Raw genomic sequence first — 26,029 nt, 5'->3', positions numbered from 1 at the left:
TGATTTTACAAGATTTGTTCTGACTCTCGAGAAACCGTCCTGATTTTTCAAAAACTGTCCAGATTTTTGAAAATAAATCTTAATTACAGTTGAATTTGTAAGAAAACAGTTTAACCTCACCGATGGAAATCTTCGTTTCAGGTGATATTTAAATGGCTTTATTTCGATATACACTACAAGCCAGCATACTTCTAATCTTTTCTGTTGCGTAAATTAAGACGTACCGTAAACTGGAGGGACTTTGATCAACATGAAATTTTTGCAGATAATCATCATTAACTAAGTCTGAAGTTAACACTATTTTCTATGTTTGAAAACCCTATAAATTAAGTTTCAAATTGGCTTAATTCGGTTTGTAGTTGGAGATATTTTTCTATTACTCAAAATGTAGTTTTAAAGTTTTAAAATATCTGTATTTTCGAAGACTCACAAACAAACACCTCTCCTGATGAAATAATAGCATTTAGAAGCAAATGGGTTGTTTTATATGAAAGTTTAACATTTTTGCTTTGTATAGGTATAGTTTTAGAGCTATTTTTATGGTCATAATATGATAATTTTTGTATAAGAAAAAAACATTGAATAAATGGCTAAAAACCCTATCAAATGGTTAAGTTATAAAAGAAAAATGAACATAGCAACAATGGGAGAACTTAGGGAATGACATGATGGTAAAATTTCATCTGTTTTTGAGTCCAAAAAATATTGATAAATGTTTGTAATTTATGCCTCTAAATGAATGCAGCAAAATTGTCCATCTTTTGAGAATATTTGTCTTTGAAAGAAAACGTTGAAAATTCAATTGAGTCCAAACAAAAAATTACTGTGATTGATATTTTGAGTCTTCTATGCTAATTTCATCAAAAATAATAATTTTGAAGATGTTGAGATACGTTAAAACCATAGTGATCAAAGTTATCACGAAACATGAAATCTGTTTTTGTAATAAACATTTAGTTATAGCCACTTTTTTCGTTTGAATATTCTGCTATTAATGATCATACGTTATACTTATTCTTTACCTTAGTGAGTATTTAAAAAAAAAAATTGTATTACAAAAAAGCAATCCCATCCAAAATATTCGAAAATGATTAAAAAAAGAGATTAATGCTCCCCCAGTTTTCGGTATACATCACCGTTATTTCGCCTTAATTTATGCAATCAAAGAAGAGCTACATTTGATTTCCACCAATCTAATGGCAAAGATACCGTCACTTCAAGATAAAGAAGTGGGCTTTGCCGCGAACATTGATTCTTCTATACTAGGGTTACCATATCCTTCAACGCCAAAAAGAGTACGTTGAAATTATATTTAAAAATATTTAGGAGAAACGGGAGAAACCAGGACATTTAAGGCCATTCAAATAGTTGAAAAAAGTTGCTTGTTATGTGACTTACCTGGCAGTTGTGATTTTTCAAAAAAAAATACAATTTGAAAGTTATTGTTTTTAGTTTTTGTCCATTTTCTTGCAGATTTCTAGTGAAAAGCCCTTTGGTCGTTGGATTATTCGAAGAGATAGAGATCAGAACATCGCAAACATGAGAAAATGTTGCATTTCAAAAAGAGTTTAAATTGCTGTTGTGCTCTTCACCAACTGTTTGGGCGCTAATTGCATATTCAAAGGCGCTGATTGCCTGCACAGTTTATATCGACGCCTGAAAGAAGCTTTTCTCAAAAGCGGTTTAAAACTATCGAATTTGTTGAAATTTACTTATAGAGAAGTACTAATGATAAATAAAAAACTTGTTTTTAACAAAAAAAAAATAAGATTTTAATCGATTTGTGATGCTTTCCATTTAAATTCATCGTTTGAAAAACTAATATCGTGCCATGATTGCATAAAGTGTTGCATTTCTTTCGGACTTCTTGAACATATAGGAACACAAACTTAAGAACTGGAAGAAATAAGTTCGTTTCTCTGATAAAATGTATTTCAACAAAAAAAGAGTACAAACCGCAAGATTTCACAAAAAGAAGAGTACGCTCATTTCTTGATCGAAAAAGAGTACATGTACTCTTAAAAGAGTACGTATGGTAACCCTATTCTATACGGACTTTCGATGTTCGCAACGCCACCTTAAGAGTTCGGGCAACAAGATTCATGCATCAAGCCATGGTAACCAATGTGTGTCTTGGAAAAAACAAATCTGCTTTAAAAGTATATCTGTTGGAAGTGCCATCTCCAATGCTTTAAATGGTAACAAAAAATATATTTTGGTTGACCTTTTGGACGAATTATTAACCATATATTGCCATTCGGCGTCAGTTTACTCACAGCCTTCGTATAGAACGCATCGTTATTTGAGTCTATAATCGTGTGATAAAACTTTCGGAATGTCGAAGCCGGCCAAGCGTATCTCGGCCATTAAGTTGTCTAACAAAATCATCGAAAAATTTGGTCCTGAGTATTTAAAAGCTGTTTCTCTGTCCAAGCGCAAAGTTAAAGTGCTTATGGGCAATCGTATGGCGGCGAATGCTTTAATTTCTATGGAAATTGGAAATGTGAAGTTTTCTATCCCACAAAGGCTTACTGAATGTCTGGGAATAGCTTACATGGACATTGAAATTACTGACGAAGAATTAATGTTGGCCCGTTCCTTCAACAAACAAAGCTTGGTTCAATCCAATAATCCAGAGATTCTCGAAGTGCGTCGTATGACAAAAAAAATTGATGAAATTGACAATCCGCTATGGACAGTCGTCTTCACATTCGAAGGCACTGTTCTGCCATCCCACGTGGAGTTTGGAAATGTTTTGTACTCTGTGAAACAGTATGTGTACCCAATACGGCAGTGTCGTAACTGCTGGAAATTGGGTCATGTTGCTCAAAATTGTAAAAGTGAAAATTCGGTGATCAAGGGTGCAAACTGCGCAGGTCCTCACCAATCGGATGATAAGAGCTGCCCGCAAATAATAAAGCGTAAAGCTGAAGAAAAATCGCGCCAAACAACCTTCTCACAAGGAACAACCGACTGGTTCACTGCGTTGGCTGCTGTGGACGCGGTCGAAACTACAACACCTCCAACTCTTGACATAGACATTTCTTAAAATATGATACACCGGATCAGCTAGTAACGTAGTAAAAAAGTTTGTGTTATGTTGTGAAATGTTTGACTATGGATTTTGAAAATTAGATAGATGACAAAATTATTCAAAATATACCACCGACATAGAAAAAAATAACACACTGTTGTGATTCCTGGTATAATCTGCAAATTATGTTTGATATTTAAATGTGAAGATTAATTATAATAATATTTAGACAATATTAAAAGTGAAAAACGGTAAACATTTCTTTAAATAAAAAAAACACAAAAACGAAATGGCAAAAGTCGATTCAATACTATTGTTTCTAGTTAACAGCTTAAACGCAATTAAATAATATATTTTGTCGCTCTCTAAACAAATCATTATGCCAAGTAAAATTAAAAAAATGATTAAATGTAAACATTATTTTTCTTTTTTTTTCAAATAATCACACCGTGGTAGCTAGATACAAATACTTAAATAAATGTAAAAGTGTTGAGAACGTGTAATAAAAATTACTCCATTTGGTATAATAATATTGAACCATAAACTCATAAAAATGAAAAAGAAATAATTCGGCAGTGCTGTAATTATAAGTTATGTCATAAAATATACAAAAGTGTGCTTAAATTATAGTGATAGTGTTCGAAAAACTATACATTTTCTAATAATTGAGATGCTGTAAATGTTGATCCTTTCTGTTATCTTTGGTCTTAGTATGCTGAAATCAGATGCTGAAACCAATGTCAGATAGATGTTAATAAATACACTCAATTTTTCCTTGTTTTGCACACAGTGAGGCCTTTTTGCGACTCGAAGCTTTACACTTCATTTCTTCATTCGGGCCACTGCCACCGGTATCTGAAAATCGAATCACATTAGATACATACATATGTCTTAAGGGTCCCATACATTAGTCACACCTTAAGCACAAACAGAAGAAAACATCTAGAAAATCACGTTCTAGCATACCAATCTCCACATGTTCATCTCGCTTCTTACACCTCACGCATACTGCCAACTTACTGGACGCGTTCAAACATCTATATGTGTTGTTTTATGATAATGTATGAAAATTTAAAAAATAGATAGATATAATATACTTATACGACTACCGATATGATGAAATTTAATTTAACTTCATTATAACGATCATGAAAGTAGGCGAAATATGCAATACAATGAGTTTGAAAGATTTCAATGCATAAAATAATACAAAAAGCTGTGATTTCTGCGATGATCTGTTAGCAGTACGTAATAATTGATATTTATGAACCCTGAAAGTGAAGATTTATTATATACATATTTATACTATGTTATGGAATAAGTAAAACGTCTTGATTGATGTGAATAATACTCATCCTTCAATTAAGATAAATAAGTTTAAAGAAGTTTTTTGATAAGGAAAGCACTTCTTACCTGTAAACCACTAATGATAAACTGAAAAATGATAAACAGAAATTAAAAAATATGGAATTTTGCAAATAATGGACAACGGAAATCTTGTATCGTCAAAGCGTAATTTAAAATTAAATTGATTAAAAGGATCAGAGAAAAAAGAGTGAATTCATAGAAGAATTGCAGAACGTAAAATGTAAGTAATATAACAATGGTTTTTTCAGTAATCAGTCGAAATTTATACAATAGGTTCATTCATTTTAGTATTGTTTTAGTTCTGAAATTAAATATACTTATATACTTTGTTGCCGACTTTGCTTAAAGCTAAAAACTAGAACCGAGATAAGTAAAAAAATAACCAGTAAAACAACAAATGACATATTACAACGAAATCAGAAATTATTAGTCATGTGTAAAATCTAAAAAACAAACGATTCACATTTTACCAAACTCATCCTTGTCAACCGTACTCACTGTGTAAAGCTACTATGAACACCACACTTCAGCTCACTCCCTCCGAAAACCAACACTCACTCACCATCTCGCCCGCATCTCAATTGAGGACAGTCTCGATTCAAGAGAACGATTTACGCTCTCACTCTCTTCCACGATTGGGAACACACGCACACACATTCACTGTTTCGCACCATAAGGACTTCCTTCTACTTAACTACTTAATATCAATACACTAATCTGATCAATCAACCCGCCGCCCGCTTCCAGCCATCGATCTCGCTACACCAGCTGTGGACTACAAGAAACATCCCCCCGGCCTAACAAAAGGCAAACTGATAAGCGTGCCAAAGCCATTCCGACAGCCTCAGAAATTGCGCACCGAGACCAACACTTCCATCACTCAGAGCCAAAACCAACGTTGCACACAGGAGTATTTTACCCCAAATCCTGGCCAAAACCTCAAAATTAAAATTAAAATAAAATCTATTTTTTAATGTTTTTCGGTTGTTAGATAGTTGTTGTATATTAGTTTTGTTGATTTTAAACCATCGATTTAGTGAGTTCGTAAAGGCAGAACTCGAAACATTGATGTACCAAAATTATAAATTTTATCTTCCAAAATTTGGTGTAAACACGTACAATTACAGGCTGCGTAACTCGCACAATAATGGGACTATTAAAATAAAATTCTTCTACAAATCTTCTGTTTTATTATGACCAATGAATTGTGGTTGAAATTGCGATCATTTTTTGATAAACACATGTAGTAGAGAGGCTAAACAAAATAGTGCAATGTTTTTTGAACAAACTTATATTGTTTTTTTACAAATTAGTGTTTAAGTTTATCTTCCGGGCTCCGCCGGGAAAAAATTCACATATCACACGAATGCTTCTAACTTCCTTAAACATGTCCAAAAGAAAAATCGTGCGCATACTTGCGATCTCGAGCTATTTTCAATTTGGAAATCTATAAATTTGAGCGATTTTTGTCCCTTATTTTGTTTCAGATAGCGAGCATGCCATGCATTAATTTTGTGTTACACAAGCGTTTTTTATTGCGTTTGGTTTGTTGGTTTAAAAAATTGTATTTTTCAAAATTTCGGCTGGTTTGCTTCGAACTTGCTTGAAAACAAACATTTTATAAAAGTGCAGCGAGTGACCCAAAAAGACCAAAATTAAGAAATTTGAAATTTTGGTTAAAAATCAGTTGTGTATACTTGAAAACAACGAAAAAAAGATTTTTAAACATTTTAAATAGAAAACCAGGTTTTGGCCAACTTTTTCTATAGAGTACTCCTATGTGCGTTGTCAGGGCCACATCAAATTTAAAAAAAAAACAATCTATTGAATAATGAAACCAGCGCAAGGTTATTTTAAAATCCATTTCACCGCTAATCAAAAATACCTCTGTCTCTAGCATAATTTTTTTCACCTTCATGCCATGTTCTAAGGCTGATGTCATGCTGAAGCAACTAGCAACGCAACGCAACGCAACGTTCCAATAAGATTGCGTTGCAACGCATTGGTATGTCATGCTGGCGCGACCTGTCACTTTGAAATTCCCTACAAATCATCACTTCTCTATATCTGATAATGCTTTGAATCGTCTCCTTTCTTTCGGGAGCCATCAAAAACTCATCAAATCACGACCCGGATTGCAAGAATGCCGAAAATTGAACAAAAAAAATTCCTTGTTTTTTGCCGGAACTAAGAATTCATGAAAATTTTCTCGCCGATTAAGATATTTTTTAGTTTATTATCACAAGTTCGGACAGATCTTCGTACTATTGTGCTTAAAACCCGGAATCACTGCTTCAAATCGAGAAAAAACAATATTCCTATTGGATTTCCTACTAGTCGCGCTACAAAACACATTGGCATCAGATTGGTCGCGCTATACAAAGCGACCAGTATGACAGGTCTGTGCGATTTCCATGGAGATCAAATGAGTGCTGGTTAGTCGTGTGAACGTTGCGTTGTAGGTCGCGTTGCTAGTTGCTTCAGCATGACATCAGCCTAATCCTGCATGCCTTCACTGGCGAAGCCCTTTCGCTCTCTTTTCTCTCCCCCCAATCAATTCACCACGCAGGCATCACTCTCACTATCACACTCGCTCACCCCCTTCGACTGCACACCATCTCACTAATTCACTCGGCGTGTTCCAGAATGTGAAAAATGCACCTCTCACATCAAATATAGAATCCTCTTTTGAAACCTGACGCCATTTCCCAACTTTTTCGTTCGAAAAAGCTGCAACTTGTGGACCTTATTTGTATCCATAATTAACTTCAGCACACAGCCCGCATGACACTTAACATTTGAAGATGTTTTGGACATGTTTAAACCACTCTTTCTCCGAATAAACATCCCGAAAAATACGCGCAAGAGAACAACGACCCGAACCGCTCGACAACCCGCGTGAACTGACATCTACGATCAAATGCAAGAGTGTGCAAAAACCGTTATTTCATCTCGGGTCAGAAAGTACCTGAGTAAGCGGTTATAATAATCTGCATCGGGCTCTCCGGGAAATGGGAATCCCTTGAAATTCTTGCAGTGGAATTGTCGAGGGGCCCTGAGAAAAAAATCAGAACTCATCAACTTAATTACAACTCACGACTTAGAAATTGCCCTTCTATCCGAAACACATTTCGATGAATCAGTTCGTTTTGATATTCCTAACCACTTCACCTTCAGAGCAGACAGAAGTCGTAGTCGGAGGAGTAGCAATCGTAATCAACAAAAATCTGAAACCCAAAATAAAACGAATAAATAGTCCGCCAGAAATTCAAACAGTAGCTTGTGAGGTGCAATTCCTAGATAGTCTAACTACAATCGTGTCCTTGTACATAAATCCACAGTGCAGAGTATCCAAGCATGCATCCGAATACTTCCTAGAAAGCATACCTTCCCCGTGTGTGATTGCGGCAGATTGGAATGCACGTAATCCTTTGTGGGGTGACTGCACCACTAACAATTTGGGAAATTCTTTGGCTGAAGCTCTTAATGAAACTGAATTAGTAGTCATAAACAACGGCCATTTCACAAGATTCGATAGCAACCGTACTCTAACTGCTATCGATTTAACTATAGTGTCACCAGAATTAAGTTTATCCGCTGTTTGGGAGACGTTAGGTTGTCCACATCTAAGCGACCATCTTCGAATATTGTTTAATTTCAACTGTCGTCGAACAGAAACAGCCGCATCAAAGCTAAATATAAACCGTGTTAACTGGCAGCAATATAACGACTATTGGGAAGAAATGACTAGTAGAAACAGCAATATGTCGTACGACGAATTCACCCAAACTCTCTGGGCAGCAACAACACAGACCTCGACGAGAACAAAAAGTCTCACAGCCTTTTTGGGATCATGAGCTCACCGAGGCTGTGGAACCCAAATCTGCACACTTCAAAGCATGGAAACGTGGACACTTTGAGTAAGTTTAAACAACTACTTAGAGAAAAGAAGAGACAAAGCTGGCAATCTTTTTGCGATTCTCTGGACAGTCAAACATCAGTTACGACACTCTGGAATATGGCGAAACGATACAAAGGAAGCAGAAAAACATCGACTCAACTAAGAGATCAAGAGGTGTTGGAAGGCTTTTTGGATCGCTTAGCTCCGAAATCATGTCCGGAGAAAGAAATCACTACACCTTACTTCGAACGAGCAGATAGGATTGACAAGCCGAATATAACAATCTTCGATCTTCAGGCTGTCTTGGGGGGAGTTTCGAATTCATCTCCTGGAACAGACCTTGTTCCGTATGTTGCGATAAAAAATCTACCGTTGAACGCGAAGCTATGCTTAACGAGAATTTATAACCAGATTTTGGAAATCAAGCTCATACCCCAAGAGTGGAAAACATTTCAAATTTTTCCTATCTTGAAACCGGGTAAATCACCGTCTGAGGTGTTGTCTTACCGCCCTATTACGCTGGCATCGTGCTTCCGAAAACTGTTGGAGATCATCATCAAAAATAAGGTCGAGTGATTTTTAGTCATCAAGCTCGTTCCCACAGGAGATGTTCGGATTTCGGAAAAACCGCGGAACTGTTGATGCACTGCATGTTGTAGTCCGTAAAGCTCAACATGCAATTAATCAAGCAGAGTATACCGTGATGTGTAATTTGGATATCGAGGGTGCATATGATAACGTCAACATTCATCTCTTGGTTGAAGAAATGAAAATGCTAGGCGTAGATATGTATTGGATACGTGCTGTGTATATGCTGTTTCGGGAGAGAAATATTTGCATATGTATGGATGGTCAAAATCTTACTCAGAGAACAACGTGGCGTGGTCTACTTCAAGGTTCCCCGCTTAGCCCCTTGTGTTTTAACATCTACTTAACACGAGCTATTCGGGAAGCTAAATCTACAGTAATGTTGGTGGGATATGCAGACGACATATCATTGTTGTGTCGAAACAAAGACGGAAACACAGCTGTAGCTCGCGTTCAAGCAGGAATAAACATCATCTCTAGCAGTATGTTTCAATTAGGACTTTCGTTATCACCGACGAAATGTAACGCAATCGTGTTTACCATACGTTGGATCAACAGGTTGGATAGACTACAAATAGAAGAAGTGGAAATTCCTTTCGACAAGCGAATTAGATTACTCGGTTTACACATGACACCGAAGCTGTCTTGGAGCCCGTATGTGAATGAAATCAAACGTAAAGCTTTACCATACATTAATTTGATGAAAAGTGTTGCTTCTCAAGGTTGGGGGGCACATCCATCGTCATTGTTGACCATTTACAAATCGTGTATTCGTCCAATAATGGAATACGCAGGAATATTTTTCGCTGACGGCGCACAAAGTGTACTCATTCAGTTAGAACGCTTACAATGGAGATGCCTAAGAATTTGTGTTGGTGCAACTAAAACTTGCCACACAGGATCACTCGAGGTTCTCTGTGGGATTATGACGATGAACATAAGAAGAACGATGGTCACTGAAAAATATGTGAATCGCAAAATTGCTCTTCGAAGTTGGTTTGATCTCTATGCAGCTGGTCTACAACAACAAATTTAGAAAAATGCATAGCTAGGCTCTCTCTATATGCCCCTTTTACAAACCAGTACAGTGTTTTGCCATATTTCAAGTACCCGTTAGAAATACAACATGGATCAATTGATTTTGATCTTTCAGTGGCAACTGAGTTACAACTAAACCGATTGTTAACTGCAGCTGATTGTGTACAACAAATCATCGACCGGAAATATCGGAATTCAAACATTTTGGCTACGGATGGATCGAAAACTCAAGAAGGCGTGGGATATGCTGTAGTTTCGGCTGTCGATTCTATGGTTTCCAGGAAAAAACTCCCTACTGAATGTTCTGTCTACATGGCGGAAATGTTTGCGTTGCTCGAAGCTACAAACGCTATCCGCACCATGCCCCAAGGAGCATACTTAGTCCTAACAGACAGCAGAAGTGTCCTAGAGAGTTTACTCAACATCAAACCCCGATCCGTTTTACCTGAAAGTTGGTTTAAAATATGTGAAAACCTGCAAATTTTAAAAACAACAAGCTACACCGTCGTTTTTATGTGGGTTCCAGCGCACAAAAATGTTTTTTGGAATGAGGAAGCTGATAGGCATGCCAAACAATCAACAGTGTATGGTGAAGAAATTAACTTTCAGCTTACATACCACGACATCGTCTATCCCAGCAAACAGCGAGCTATACAAAACTGGCAACAGCAATGGAACGACGGTACCATGGGCCGGTACTGCTACTACTTGATCCCACAGGTCAACCCGGTTGCCTGGTTCAGTACATCTAATCTAAACAGACGTGAAATTGTGATACTAAGCAAACTGTTCAGCAACCACTCCAGACTTCCATCGCATCTTCATCGGAACAGAATCATACAGTCACCAGCATGTGAATGTGGTTACCCTGTGGCAGATCCTAACCACATATTCTTCACGTGCCCTCGTTTTGAAGAAACCAGAAATGAACTTATAGCTTACGTGACCAGAAAAAGACTTCCATTGGATATTACAACAGTGTTACATAACAGAAACATAGTGATCTTGAAAAAACTTTGTAGCTTTATAATGTTCAATAATATTGATATTTAACATATATTTTCTCACGAAGCTTGGCGAATAGGGCAATAGCAAAAGGCCAAATAAATTTAGATACGAAAAAAAAAAATATATTGCCATTCGGAAAAAAAATTGATTTGAATTTGAATTAAACCGGAACTCTGCTTTTCTAATTTTACTCGACATCACTGCTAGGTGCCTAGCGAAGACTACTTTTCATGCAATACTTTACAAGGCACAAGCAGTGATTTCAATTGTTTTTCAATTCCAAAAGACATGCACCTGTTAAACAGCTAATAACTTTTATGCCTAATAAGATACGAAGTTTAGGTCTTCCACAAAGTTGCTCAGCGGAAAATTTCCTTTAGAGAATTTATAAATTGGCACAACAACCAGTAGCAGGATAGGTTCCACAGAAGAAGCGAAATTGATGTTGATTTTTCAGAAAAAAAAAATTTAATTTTTCTTTACAAACCTAGAAGCTCAAATTAACTCATGTAAACGTTGATAATAAATTCTGCTACAAATCATGGATGCGTTTTGAATCAAAACGAAGCTTTTTAGACCCCAGGGTTTGAGAATTTCAAAAATGACCCCAAATCGAACCAGTCTAATGTCTCAGGTCAGTGACATAATAGCAAATTCTGTTCAGCTTTCTGGCATGTTCTTAACATTTAGTTCAAAATAAATCAACTTCTTAAGTCAAATCATGCATGTGGACCTAATTTTACGAACATCGCTTGAATTGTTTGAGTTGTGTCTGTGGGGCTCGTTCCGGAGGCTACCGGAGAACCGGTAGGACGATCTCGATTCATTTGCCCAGTTCATGCAAATTGTGTTATTGTGGGCTTCGCGGTAAAAGTGCACTACCGTTGGGATGCACGAGAGACGGACGACTGGCGAATTGATTGAGCCAGTGGCAAAGCCCGTTGGCGAGAAGGAGAAGGTTGGAGAGAGAGAGATATCAATCGTGACGGGTTTGACAATGCTGGCAAATAGTGCTGCTAGTTGTATTGTTTAACTTATTGCAACATACGTCATGGTTGATTCGCTCATATCTCACAGTGTCCAATGTGAGTTATTTTGTATGGAAGTCCCCACTTTGATGAAATGTGAATGTCCTGAAATTGATTGTAGTATTCAATCTATCCAATGTTTATAAATTTATTAACTTTTATCTACATATTTTTACCCAGGAATTGTTGAAAGAGTGAGTGTTTATAGGTTTGTTATTTATTTTATTCTCAGAGACTGGAACTGCTGATCCGTATCGAAAAGGATCAACAACTGAACTTATGGAATCTGGAGAAACTACGCAGCCTTCACACGTACGTCCGAAGCTTAGCGCCAATTGGAGAAAATCTTCCGTCGCTGCACACAATTCGGATCTCAAACCATACAATTCGCGAGGGTAGGTTCGGTGTTAAGACACTAGAACGTAATTTTGTAAGTTTGATTTATTTGAAAGTTGAAATTGAAATTTACTACTCTAACTATCTCTTAGATTGAGCGCTACTTCAGCCATTTTGAATCGATCGAAAAGCTGATCCTGTACGACGTCTACCTCGAGGAAGATCTGCTGCTCCAGTTTCCGAAGATGAAAGTTCGAGAAATGATTCTGCGCTGCGTTCGCACGGTATTGGATCCCATATTGTAGTTATCGGGAAATTTTCCATAATCAATATTTTTGTGTTTCGCCCTTTTTCGGTCTGCTTTCTTTCTGCAGAGCTCCCTGGTCCTGGACATAATTCACGAACGAGCGCCCGAAATTTTGGATGTCTACTTCTGGGATTGCTGCTTTCTGGTCAGCCCCCGGGCCAAAATTCCGTCCTTCGAAGCGCTTGGCCGTCTGTTGCCCAGGGTTCGAATTTCGCATTCCAGTAGCAAGATCATCGCCTTGGAATATGGCCAGATCCTTTCCTGAAGTTTTTTTTGTCTACCAGTGATGCTCGATTTTCCCCCGAAAGCAATGAATAATAATAACTGCCGCAATGATCGAATATCATCGCTCGAAAAAGTGGTTCCAATGAAGGCTGGATTTGGACAAACAGAAAGGTAAAATACGACGAACCCATCAAAGTACAGTTATTTGCCAGAATCCGAAACTGCCACCGTTTTGTCCGGAGCAAGCCAAAAGTCCATCGGAAAAGACAACACCTTATAGATATCTTGATGCTGAGTTCCTCGCCGTCCGTCCATCTCCATATACATATGTAGTAAAAGCATAAAAAACATTAGCCAAAGCTGAAAATTACTGCGATCACGATCGATTGATTGGCTACCGAAATGCGCCCGTCCAAAAGAATCCGACCGAAGAACGAGACGAGAGCTGTGAGCTGTGTGTGAAAAGCCGGGGAGGAGATTAATAAAAAAATATAAAACACTGTGCTCCAGAAAGCAGAAAACGGCCAAGAAATGTGTGTGTATGATATTAATGGGGATTTTGTTGCTGCCATCGTCGTTGAGTAGCATTATCAGAAATTAGAAAATCAATCAGTACCTTTTAGGCGTTTTTCGACTGATTGAGTCTAATTTAAATATTTATGAGGTGTTTTGTGGTTTGGATGTGAATACCTAGCTAGCAGCTATTAGGGATTTGTTCAGTAAGCTGAAACATTTTGAAAAGAGTTTTGAACCATCAATATTGACAATGATTACTATGCAGATAATGCTTTTGAAATTTTTCAATAGATCTTCTGAAAACATGTCTTAAATAAATGTGAAAGAAATCCTTTAATTCTTCCCTCGATTCCACTCTATTGTTTGATCATTAATACCCAGGAAGACAGTTTTGAAACACTTTTAGCACCGAAGAGCGTTGTTGAGTACAGTGGCCAAAACAACCGAATAACGACCTATCGTTGTTGCACAGTTATTCACAGGTCACAAGAGGTCTTTCTTTGAAAATCACTGTAAAAAATGTACTAAAATTAAACATCTTTCGTTCTTTAACTTTAGTTTGAAATCAATATATCTATTTTAAAAACATGAAAAACCTCATGGGAAAATAAGGGTTAATTCTGTAACATTTGTATGTGCTGTGAAGGTTTCAGATAAACATATAAAATTTAAAAAAATGATATTTTTTCAACATTTATTCAAAAGACCTAGCTTTTGTTATGTTGGAAAAATCGTATTTTATTTTCATATTTTTTATATAGGTACACATAACTTTCACCTGTGTTAGGAGCGCCACTAAATCAGCAAGCCCCATTTCTCCTACATCGGTCTGTCAAAGTATCGATATCTATACATCAGCGGGAAAAGAAGAAGAGACAACGAAAATGAACTCGAAAGCGGTTTAGGAAATCGATCTAGTTTGAAACGCGTGTTAGAGATTCTACACTGTTCCTCAGTTTAAATTTGTGGCCTGGTTATATTCATTATAAGTTTAATTGTAAACCATCTGAGGTAAATTTAGCATTATTTACAAGCTAGGGGAAGTTTATCTATTCTCCTTCAAATCTAGGTGGCATTTGCAGCCGTATAGCCCGGGAACACAACGAATGCTTATCCCGATCGACTAGGGTATGTCACAAAGTGAAGCATAATTTAGCAATTTAGCAAGTGAAGCAAACTGTACTTATCCAATATTTTATAGATCTTTAATCCTAATTCCGTATTTACCGTTTGTTGGCCATTGCTCCCGAAAACTAAAATCATCGATATCTCAGGTGAGTCGCTTAGAAGAAATTTCCAAGTCACTAAACTTACCTAACCTTAAAAACTAAACATCTTAGGTCAGGGCCGTAGGAAGAACCGACTCATGGGGGGGGTTTTGGAGATTGAATTTTACCTATGATTTTTTGCCCAACATTGCACGAATACCAAAAAAAAATTAAAACTAATTATGTTTGTTACTATATAATTATTATGTTTAAGTACTTTGACATTAAGAGTTTTCGTATTAAATCGTAACTTTAGGAAATTGGTCCTAAATCTCAAATGTGAGCAAAATTTTCTTTCATCGATGGTAAAAATCTTTGAATTTGTTAAAGAGTCTAATAGACCAAACTGAGTTGATTTGGCATAAAATTGGCTTTTTAAAGAGAATTCAATTTCTTAAGAAAAACTTATTCTATACTCAAATTAAAAAAGCCCAATCTTCCAAACTATTTTTCAAATTTAAAGATTTTAACCTTTGATGAAAATATAACAAATTTTCAAAAAAAATGTAAAAGATAAAAATCGTCAGTTTTTCGGATCAAATTTTTTTTTTGGTGCCAATTTGTACCAAAACAATGATTAAGTATGAAATTTGGCTTTTAAAAAACTGCATTGCGAAACAAATACGAGTTATTTTTTTTTTTTTGCAAGCTGGTAGTTTGCAAAAAGCGAAGTTCAAATGTTATGAATTGTTTTTAAAATGCCAAATTTTGGTGTTCTTAATGTATTAATAATGACAATACACTAGGAAAATATAAAATTTTGTGCAGATTTTTTAGGCGAAGATTTTTCTTGAAAAGTTTTTTTTTTGTCATAAAGAATCAATTCCATAAAAAAAAATCCTGTGGATAAATTTAATTCAATGAAATTTGTTTTTTTTTGCAGATAATACAAACAACTTAAATTTTACCTTTTATTTGTGATTTTCAACTGAATTTTGTTTACAAACTAATTTTGTTTTAAAAATTGGAATCTGTATGTTTCATTGATAAACAATTTTAACACATGAAGGACCGCGAAGAAACCTATGACAAGAAACACCGAAATTCGCATTCTATATCTCGGACACCACATGAAATAATTTTCACAATTTTAGCATTTTCAAGTAACGGAAAATGTTGTGTTCAATTTTGTCGAATAAAGTTTAGCACTCAAATTCAGTCCATTAGAAGTTAAGCACACTGTTGGTAAGCGGTTGCGCTTTAAAATTGTATACAAATTTCCATACTATTTCTGAAATATACAAAAAAAATGTTTTGCGGAGCTTTTTCCAGATCAGAATTTCATGAGCCAAGTTATAGAACCCTCATTCATGAGGCTTTTTATTAAAATTCTGTATTTCAGATTTAATCTAAATTCACTATTAACATTATTTATTTTTTATCTGTATTGTGAATCAAAATAAATATAAATTTACAAAGATCTTAATCTTACTTTTCAATTGCCATTTCAAAGCTTTAATTTTTTAATTTTTTGTAAGAATTAAGTTCAAAAAATTCAAATTTGCATATAAAATAAAATTTCTCTTTGTTATATATTCGGAAAACTATTATTAAAATATTGAAAATGCATATGATCTCGAAAAACATGATTAAAATTTGATATGAAATGAAAAAAACACATTTGAACCAGCATTCCAAAGCAGCTTTTCATTTCTATATTCTTATTTAAATACGAAAATAGGAATACAATTTTGATTATGGGATGTACGGTATCAGAACCTCCGAAATGGGTTTAATTGAATTCGAAATTTTATATTCCGACCTGAATTTCGATGACCAAGTAAGAAAACTTTGAAAAAGTGTAGCAGAATTTTGGACTTGAGGGTGTGTTGGTTTTGGCATTATTTTTTAGTCTAGATTTTTACTCTTGATTAACCTTACTCTTTTATCATAATTTGGTTGTGAATTTGAAATTTTGAGTGTAGAGTAGAATATCTCGCTTGCTGTTTTGGATCCTCATGGGGGGGGTTTAACCCCCAAAACCCCCCCCGTTCCTACGGCCATGTCTTAGGTTTGAATGTCATTCTACCAGCCAATCTATAATCCTTGTGCAAGGCAAGAAATCACTAAAAGTAAGTTGTAGATATTTCTTCCTAATTCTTCTATTTAATAAGCTTACTCTATTGTAGGAATTTTGTAATAAACAAACAAGTGGTTTATTCACAAACTCGTCGATTTCTTACTGCCTCGCAACAACCTGTTTAAAATAGTTTTTGAGGAAAAATAAAAAATCATGAAACGAAAGGTTAAAGGTGAATGATGCCGACTGCACGATGGAAAAATTTGGGCAGAAGGATAACTATGGCAAGCTATTCATAGCTGTGGTCTGCGGACAAATATTTTCTTCACAAAATGTACAATAAATACTCAGATTTGCAAAATGAATGCTTGGAAAAAAGATTGCTGCCCCTCTAGAAAAAGCATCCCTCTCTTCTATCCGGATTTTGCATCTGAACAAAAATGACAAAAATGACAAAAATGACAAAAATGACAAAAATGACAAAAATGACAAAAATGACAAAAATGACAAAAATGACAGAAATGACAAAAATGACAAAAATGACAAAAATGACAAAAATGACAAAAATGACAAAAATGACAAAAATGACAAAAATGACAAAAATGACAAAAATGACAAAAATGACAGAAATGACAAAAATGACAAAAATGACAAAAATGACAAAAATGACAAAAATGACAAAAATGACAAAAATGACAAAAATGACAAAAATGACAAAAATGACAAAAATGACAAAAATGACAAAAATGACAAAAATGACAAAAATGACAAAAATGACAAAAATGACAAAAATGACAAAAATGACAAAAATGACAAAAATGACAAAAATGACAAAAATGACAAAAATGACAAAAATGACAAAAATGACAAAAATGACAAAAATGACAAAAATGACAAAAATGACAAAAATGACAAAAATGACAAAAATGACAAAAATGACAAAAATGACAAAAATGACAAAAATGACAAAAATGACAAAAATGACAAAAATGACAAAAATGACAAAAATGACAAAAATGACAAAAATGACAAAAATGACAAAAATGACAAAAATGACAAAAATGACAAAAATGACAAAAATGACAAAAATGACAAAAATGACAAAAATGACAAAAATGACAAAAATGACAAAAATGACAAAAATGACAAAAATGACAAAAATGACAAAAATGACAAAAATGACAAAAATGACAAAAATGACAAAAATGACAAAAATGACAAAAATGACAAAAATGACAAAAATGACAAAAATGACAAAAATGACAAAAATGACAAAAATGACAAAAATGACAAAAATGACAAAAATGACAAAAATGACAAAAATGACAAAAATGACAAAAATGACAAAAATGACAAAAATGACAAAAATGACAAAAATGACAAAAATGACAAAAATGACAAAAATGACAAAAATGACAAAAATGACAAAAATGACAAAAATGACAAAAATGACAAAAATGACAAAAATGACAAAAATGACAAAAATGACAAAAATGACAAAAATGACAAAAATGACAAAAATGACAAAAATGACAAAAATGACAAAAATGACAAAAATGACAAAAATGACAAAAATGACAAAAATGACAAAAATGACAAAAATGACAAAAATGACAAAAATGACAAAAATGACAAAAATGACAAAAATGACAAAAATGACAAAAATGACAAAAATGACAAAAATGACAAAAATGACAAAAATGACAAAAATGACAAAAATGACAAAAATGACAAAAATGACAAAAATGACAAAAATGACAAAAATGACAAAAATGACAAAAATGACAAAAATGACAAAAATGACAAAAATGACAAAAATGACAAAAATGACAAAAATGACAAAAATGACAAAAATGACAAAAATGACAAAAATGACAAAAATGACAAAAATGACAAAAATGACAAAAATGACAAAAATGACAAAAATGACAAAAATGACAAAAATGACAAAAATGACAAAAATGACAAAAATGACAAAAATGACAAAAATGACAAAAATGACAAAAATGACAAAAATGACAAAAATGACAAAAATGACAAAAATGACAAAAATGACAAAAATGACAAAAATGACAAAAATGACAAAAATGACAAAAATGACAAAAATGACAAAAATGACAAAAATGACAAAAATGACAAAAATGACAAAAATGACAAAAATGACAAAAATGACAAAAATGACAAAAATGACAAAAATGACAAAAATGACAAAAATGACAAAAATGACAAAAATGACAAAAATGACAAAAATGACAAAAATGACAAAAATGACAAAAATGACAAAAATGACAAAAATGACAAAAATGACAAAAATGACAAAAATGACAAAAATGACAAAAATGACAAAAATGACAAAAATGACAAAAATGACAAAAATGACAAAAATGACAAAAATGACAAAAATGACAAAAATGACAAAAATGACAAAAATGACAAAAATGACAAAAATGACAAAAATGACAAAAATGACAAAAATGACAAAAATGACAAAAATGACAAAAATGACAAAAATGACAAAAATGACAAAAATGACAAAAATGACAAAAATGACAAAAATGACAAAAATGACAAAAATGACAAAAATGACAAAAATGACAAAAATGACAAAAATGACAAAAATGACAAAAATGACAAAAATGACAAAAATGACAAAAATGACAAAAATGACAAAAATGACAAAAATGACAAAAATGACAAAAATGACAAAAATGACAAAAATGACAAAAATGACAAAAATGACAAAAATGACAAAAATGACAAAAATGACAAAAATGACAAAAATGACAAAAATGACAAAAATGACAAAAATGACAAAAATGACAAAAATGACAAAAATGACAAAAATGACAAAAATGACAAAAATGACAAAAATGACAAAAATGACAAAAATGACAAAAATGACAAAAATGACAAAAATGACAAAAATGACAAAAATGACAAAAATGACAAAAATGACAAAAATGACAAAAATGACAAAAATGACAAAAATGACAAAAATGACAAAAATGACAAAAATGACAAAAATGACAAAAATGACAAAAATGACAAAAATGACAAAAATGACAAAAATGACAAAAATGACAAAAATGACAAAAATGACAAAAATGACAAAAATGACAAAAATGACAAAAATGACAAAAATGACAAAAATGACAAAAATGACAAAAATGACAAAAATGACAAAAATGACAAAAATGACAAAAATGACAAAAATGACAAAAATGACAAAAATGACAAAAATGACAAAAATGACAAAAATGACAAAAATGACAAAAATGACAAAAATGACAAAAATGACAAAAATGACAAAAATGACAAAAATGACAAAAATGACAAAAATGACAAAAATGACAAAAATGACAAAAATGACAAAAATGACAAAAATGACAAAAATGACAAAAATGACAAAAATGACAAAAATGACAAAAATGACAAAAATGACAAAAATGACAAAAATGACAAAAATGACAAAAATGACAAAAATGACAAAAATGACAAAAATGACAAAAATGACAAAAATGACAAAAATGACAAAAATGACAAAAATGACAAAAATGACAAAAATGACAAAAATGACAAAAATGACAAAAATGACAAAAATGACAAAAATGACAAAAATGACAAAAATGACAAAAATGACAAAAATGACAAAAATGACAAAAATGACAAAAATGACAAAAATGACAAAAATGACAAAAATGACAAAAATGACAAAAATGACAAAAATGACAAAAATGACAAAAATGACAAAAATGACAAAAATGACAAAAATGACAAAAATGACAAAAATGACAAAAATGACAAAAATGACAAAAATGACAAAAATGACAAAAATGACAAAAATGACAAAAATGACAAAAATGACAAAAATGACAAAAATGACAAAAATGACAAAAATGACAAAAATGACAAAAATGACAAAAATGACAAAAATGACAAAAATGACAAAAATGACAAAAATGACAAAAATGACAAAAATGACAAAAATGACAAAAATGACAAAAATGACAAAAATGACAAAAATGACAAAAATGACAAAAATGACAAAAATGACAAAAATGACAAAAATGACAAAAATGACAAAAATGACAAAAATGACAAAAATGACAAAAATGACAAAAATGACAAAAATGACAAAAATGACAAAAATGACAAAAATGACAAAAATGACAAAAATGACAAAAATGACAAAAATGACAAAAATGACAAAAATGACAAAAATGACAAAAATGACAAAAATGACAAAAATGACAAAAATGACAAAAATGACAAAAATGACAAAAATGACAAAAATGACAAAAATGACAAAAATGACAAAAATGACAAAAATGACAAAAATGACAAAAATGACAAAAATGACAAAAATGACAAAAATGACAAAAATGACAAAAATGACAAAAATGACAAAAATGACAAAAATGACAAAAATGACAAAAATGACAAAAATGACAAAAATGACAAAAATGACAAAAATGACAAAAATGACAAAAATGACAAAAATGACAAAAATGACAAAAATGACAAAAATGACAAAAATGACAAAAATGACAAAAATGACAAAAATGACAAAAATGACAAAAATGACAAAAATGACAAAAATGACAAAAATGACAAAAATGACAAAAATGACAAAAATGACAAAAATGACAAAAATGACAAAAATGACAAAAATGACAAAAATGACAAAAATGACAAAAATGACAAAAATGACAAAAATGACAAAAATGACAAAAATGACAAAAATGACAAAAATGACAAAAATGACAAAAATGACAAAAATGACAAAAATGACAAAAATGACAAAAATGACAAAAATGACAAAAATGACAAAAATGACAAAAATGACAAAAATGACAAAAATGACAAAAATGACAAAAATGACAAAAATGACAAAAATGACAAAAATGACAAAAATGACAAAAATGACAAAAATGACAAAAATGACAAAAATGACAAAAATGACAAAAATGACAAAAATGACAAAAATGACAAAAATGACAAAAATGACAAAAATGACAAAAATGACAAAAATGACAAAAATGACAAAAATGACAAAAATGACAAAAATGACAAAAATGACAAAAATGACAAAAATGACAAAAATGACAAAAATGACAAAAATGACAAAAATGACAAAAATGACAAAAATGACAAAAATGACAAAAATGACAAAAATGACAAAAATGACAAAAATGACAAAAATGACAAAAATGACAAAAATGACAAAAATGACAAAAATGACAAAAATGACAAAAATGACAAAAATGACAAAAATGACAAAAATGACAAAAATGACAAAAATGACAAAAATGACAAAAATGACAAAAATGACAAAAATGACAAAAATGACAAAAATGACAAAAATGACAAAAATGACAAAAATGACAAAAATGACAAAAATGACAAAAATGACAAAAATGACAAAAATGACAAAAATGACAAAAATGACAAAAATGACAAAAATGACAAAAATGACAAAAATGACAAAAATGACAAAAATGACAAAAATGACAAAAATGACAAAAATGACAAAAATGACAAAAATGACAAAAATGACAAAAATGACAAAAATGACAAAAATGACAAAAATGACAAAAATGACAAAAATGACAAAAATGACAAAAATGACAAAAATGACAAAAATGACAAAAATGACAAAAATGACAAAAATGACAAAAATGACAAAAATGACAAAAATGACAAAAATGACAAAAATGACAAAAATGACAAAAATGACAAAAATGACAAAAATGACAAAAATGACAAAAATGACAAAAATGACAAAAATGACAAAAATGACAAAAATGACAAAAATGACAAAAATGACAAAAATGACAAAAATGACAAAAATGACAAAAATGACAAAAATGACAAAAATGACAAAAATGACAAAAATGACAAAAATGACAAAAATGACAAAAATGACAAAAATGACAAAAATGACAAAAATGACAAAAATGACAAAAATGACAAAAATGACAAAAATGACAAAAATGACAAAAATGACAAAAATGACAAAAATGACAAAAATGACAAAAATGACAAAAATGACAAAAATGACAAAAATGACAAAAATGACAAAAATGACAAAAATGACAAAAATGACAAAAATGACAAAAATGACAAAAATGACAAAAATGACAAAAATGACAAAAATGACAAAAATGACAAAAATGACAAAAATGACAAAAATGACAAAAATGACAAAAATGACAAAAATGACAAAAATGACAAAAATGACAAAAATGACAAAAATGACAAAAATGACAAAAATGACAAAAATGACAAAAATGACAAAAATGACAAAAATGACAAAAATGACAAAAATGACAAAAATGACAAAAATGACAAAAATGACAAAAATGACAAAAATGACAAAAATGACAAAAATGACAAAAATGACAAAAATGACAAAAATGACAAAAATGACAAAAATGACAAAAATGACAAAAATGACAAAAATGACAAAAATGACAAAAATGACAAAAATGACAAAAATGACAAAAATGACAAAAATGACAAAAATGACAAAAATGACAAAAATGACAAAAATGACAAAAATGACAAAAATGACAAAAATGACAAAAATGACAAAAATGACAAAAATGACAAAAATGACAAAAATGACAAAAATGACAAAAATGACAAAAATGACAAAAATGACAAAAATGACAAAAATGACAAAAATGACAAAAATGACAAAAATGACAAAAATGACAAAAATGACAAAAATGACAAAAATGACAAAAATGACAAAAATGACAAAAATGACAAAAATGACAAAAATGACAAAAATGACAAAAATGACAAAAATGACAAAAATGACAAAAATGACAAAAATGACAAAAATGACAAAAATGACAAAAATGACAAAAATGACAAAAATGACAAAAATGACAAAAATGACAAAAATGACAAAAATGACAAAAATGACAAAAATGACAAAAATGACAAAAATGACAAAAATGACAAAAATGACAAAAATGACAAAAATGACAAAAATGACAAAAATGACAAAAATGACAAAAATGACAAAAATGACAAAAATGACAAAAATGACAAAAATGACAAAAATGACAAAAATGACAAAAATGACAAAAATGACAAAAATGACAAAAATGACAAAAATGACAAAAATGACAAAAATGACAAAAATGACAAAAATGACAAAAATGACAAAAATGACAAAAATGACAAAAATGACAAAAATGACAAAAATGACAAAAATGACAAAAATGACAAAAATGACAAAAATGACAAAAATGACAAAAATGACAAAAATGACAAAAATGACAAAAATGACAAAAATGACAAAAATGACAAAAATGACAAAAATGACAAAAATGACAAAAATGACAAAAATGACAAAAATGACAAAAATGACAAAAATGACAAAAATGACAAAAATGACAAAAATGACAAAAATGACAAAAATGACAAAAATGACAAAAATGACAAAAATGACAAAAATGACAAAAATGACAAAAATGACAAAAATGACAAAAATGACAAAAATGACAAAAATGACAAAAATGACAAAAATGACAAAAATGACAAAAATGACAAAAATGACAAAAATGACAAAAATGACAAAAATGACAAAAATGACAAAAATGACAAAAATGACAAAAATGACAAAAATGACAAAAATGACAAAAATGACAAAAATGACAAAAATGACAAAAATGACAAAAATGACAAAAATGACAAAAATGACAAAAATGACAAAAATGACAAAAATGACAAAAATGACAAAAATGACAAAAATGACAAAAATGACAAAAATGACAAAAATGACAAAAAGACAAAATGACAAAAATGACAAAAATGACAAAAATGACAAAAATGACAAAAATGACAAAAATGACAAAAATGACAAAATGACAAAAATGACAAAAATGACAAAAATGACAAAAATGACAAAAATGACAAAAATGACAAAAATGACAAAAATGACAAAAATGACAAAAATGACAAAAATGACAAAAATGACAAAAATGACAAAAATGACAAAAATGACAAAAATGACAAAAATGACAAAAATGACAAAAATGACAAAAATGACAAAAATGACAAAAATGACAAAAATGACAAAAATGACAAAAATGACAAAAATGACAAAAATGACAAAAATGACAAAAATGACAAAAATGACAAAAATGACAAAAATGACAAAATGACAAAAATGACAAAAATGACAAAAATGACAAAAATGACAAAAATGACAAAAATGACAAAAATGACAAAATGACAAAAATGACAAAAATGACAAAAATGACAAAAATGACAAAAATGACAAAAATGACAAAAATGACAAAAATGACAAAAATGACAAAAATGACAAAATGACAAAAATGACAAAAATGACAAAAATGACAAAAATGACAAAAATGACAAAAATGACAAAAATGACAAAAATGACAAAAATGACAAAAATGACAAAAATGACAAAAATGACAAAATGACAAAAATGACAAAAATGACAAAAATGACAAAAATGACAAAAATGACAAAAATGACAAAAATGACAAAAATGACAAAAATGACAAAAATGACAAAATGACAAAAATGACAAAAATGACAAAAATGACAAAAATGACAAAAATGACAAAAATGACAAAAATGACAAAAATGACAAAAATGACAAAATGACAAAAATGACAAAAATGACAAAAATGACAAAATGACAAAAATGACAAAAATGACAAAAATGACAAAAATGACAAAAATGACAAAAATGACAAAAATGACAAAAATGACAAAAATGACAAAAATGACAAAAATGACAAAAATGACAAAAATGACAAAAATGACAAAAATGACAAAAATGACAAAAATGACAAAAATGACAAAAATGACAAAAATGACAAAAATGACAAAAATGACAAAATGACAAAAATGACAAAAATGACAAAAATGACAAAAATGACAAAAATGACAAAAATGACAAAAATGACAAAAATGACAAAAATGACAAAAATGACAAAAATGACAAAAATGACAAAAATGACAAAAATGACAAAAATGACAAAAATGACAAAAATGACAAAAATGACAAAAATGACAAAAATGACAAAAATGACAAAAATGACAAAAATGACAAAAATGACAAAAATGACAAAAATGACAAAAATGACAAAAATGACAAAAATGACAAAAATGACAAAAATGACAAAAATGACAAAAATGACAAAAATGACAAAAATGACAAAAATGACAAAAATGACAAAAATGACAAAAATGACAAAAATGACAAAAATGACAAAAATGACAAAAATGACAAAAATGACAAAAATGACAAAAATGACAAAAATGACAAAAATGACAAAAATGACAAAAATGACAAAAATGACAAAAATGACAAAAATGACAAAAATGACAAAAATGACAAA

General features: G+C 31.2%; 2 protein-coding genes across 2 annotated transcripts in view; both read left to right on the top strand.

The window, feature by feature from the left end:
* Positions 1-13,646, top strand: part of LOC129745798 (uncharacterized) — a 33,843-nt gene extending 20,197 nt beyond the window's left edge. The window contains exons 3-5 of the mRNA XM_055739150.1: positions 12,198-12,395; positions 12,454-12,585; positions 12,676-13,646. Of these exons, the coding sequence (XP_055595125.1) occupies positions 12,198-12,395; positions 12,454-12,585; positions 12,676-12,873 (528 nt within the window). The 3' untranslated portion in view covers positions 12,874-13,646. The remainder of the gene's footprint in view (positions 1-12,197; positions 12,396-12,453; positions 12,586-12,675) is intronic.
* A 602-nt stretch (positions 13,647-14,248) lies between these two features.
* LOC129748384 (microfibril-associated glycoprotein 4-like) overlaps positions 14,249-26,029 on the top strand; it is a 30,386-nt gene continuing 18,605 nt past the window's right edge. Inside the window, exons 1-3 of the mRNA XM_055742987.1 lie at positions 14,249-14,360; positions 14,419-14,477; positions 14,551-14,623. The gene's annotated coding sequence lies outside the window, so the exon portion shown is untranslated. The remainder of the gene's footprint in view (positions 14,361-14,418; positions 14,478-14,550; positions 14,624-26,029) is intronic.

This window comes from Uranotaenia lowii, chromosome 2, assembly GCF_029784155.1.
Source record: "Uranotaenia lowii strain MFRU-FL chromosome 2, ASM2978415v1, whole genome shotgun sequence".
Classification (NCBI taxonomy): Eukaryota; Metazoa; Arthropoda; class Insecta; order Diptera; family Culicidae; genus Uranotaenia; species Uranotaenia lowii.
The sequence above is the reverse complement of the archived record's forward strand: the minus strand, read 5'-3'. Positions and strand labels throughout refer to the sequence as shown.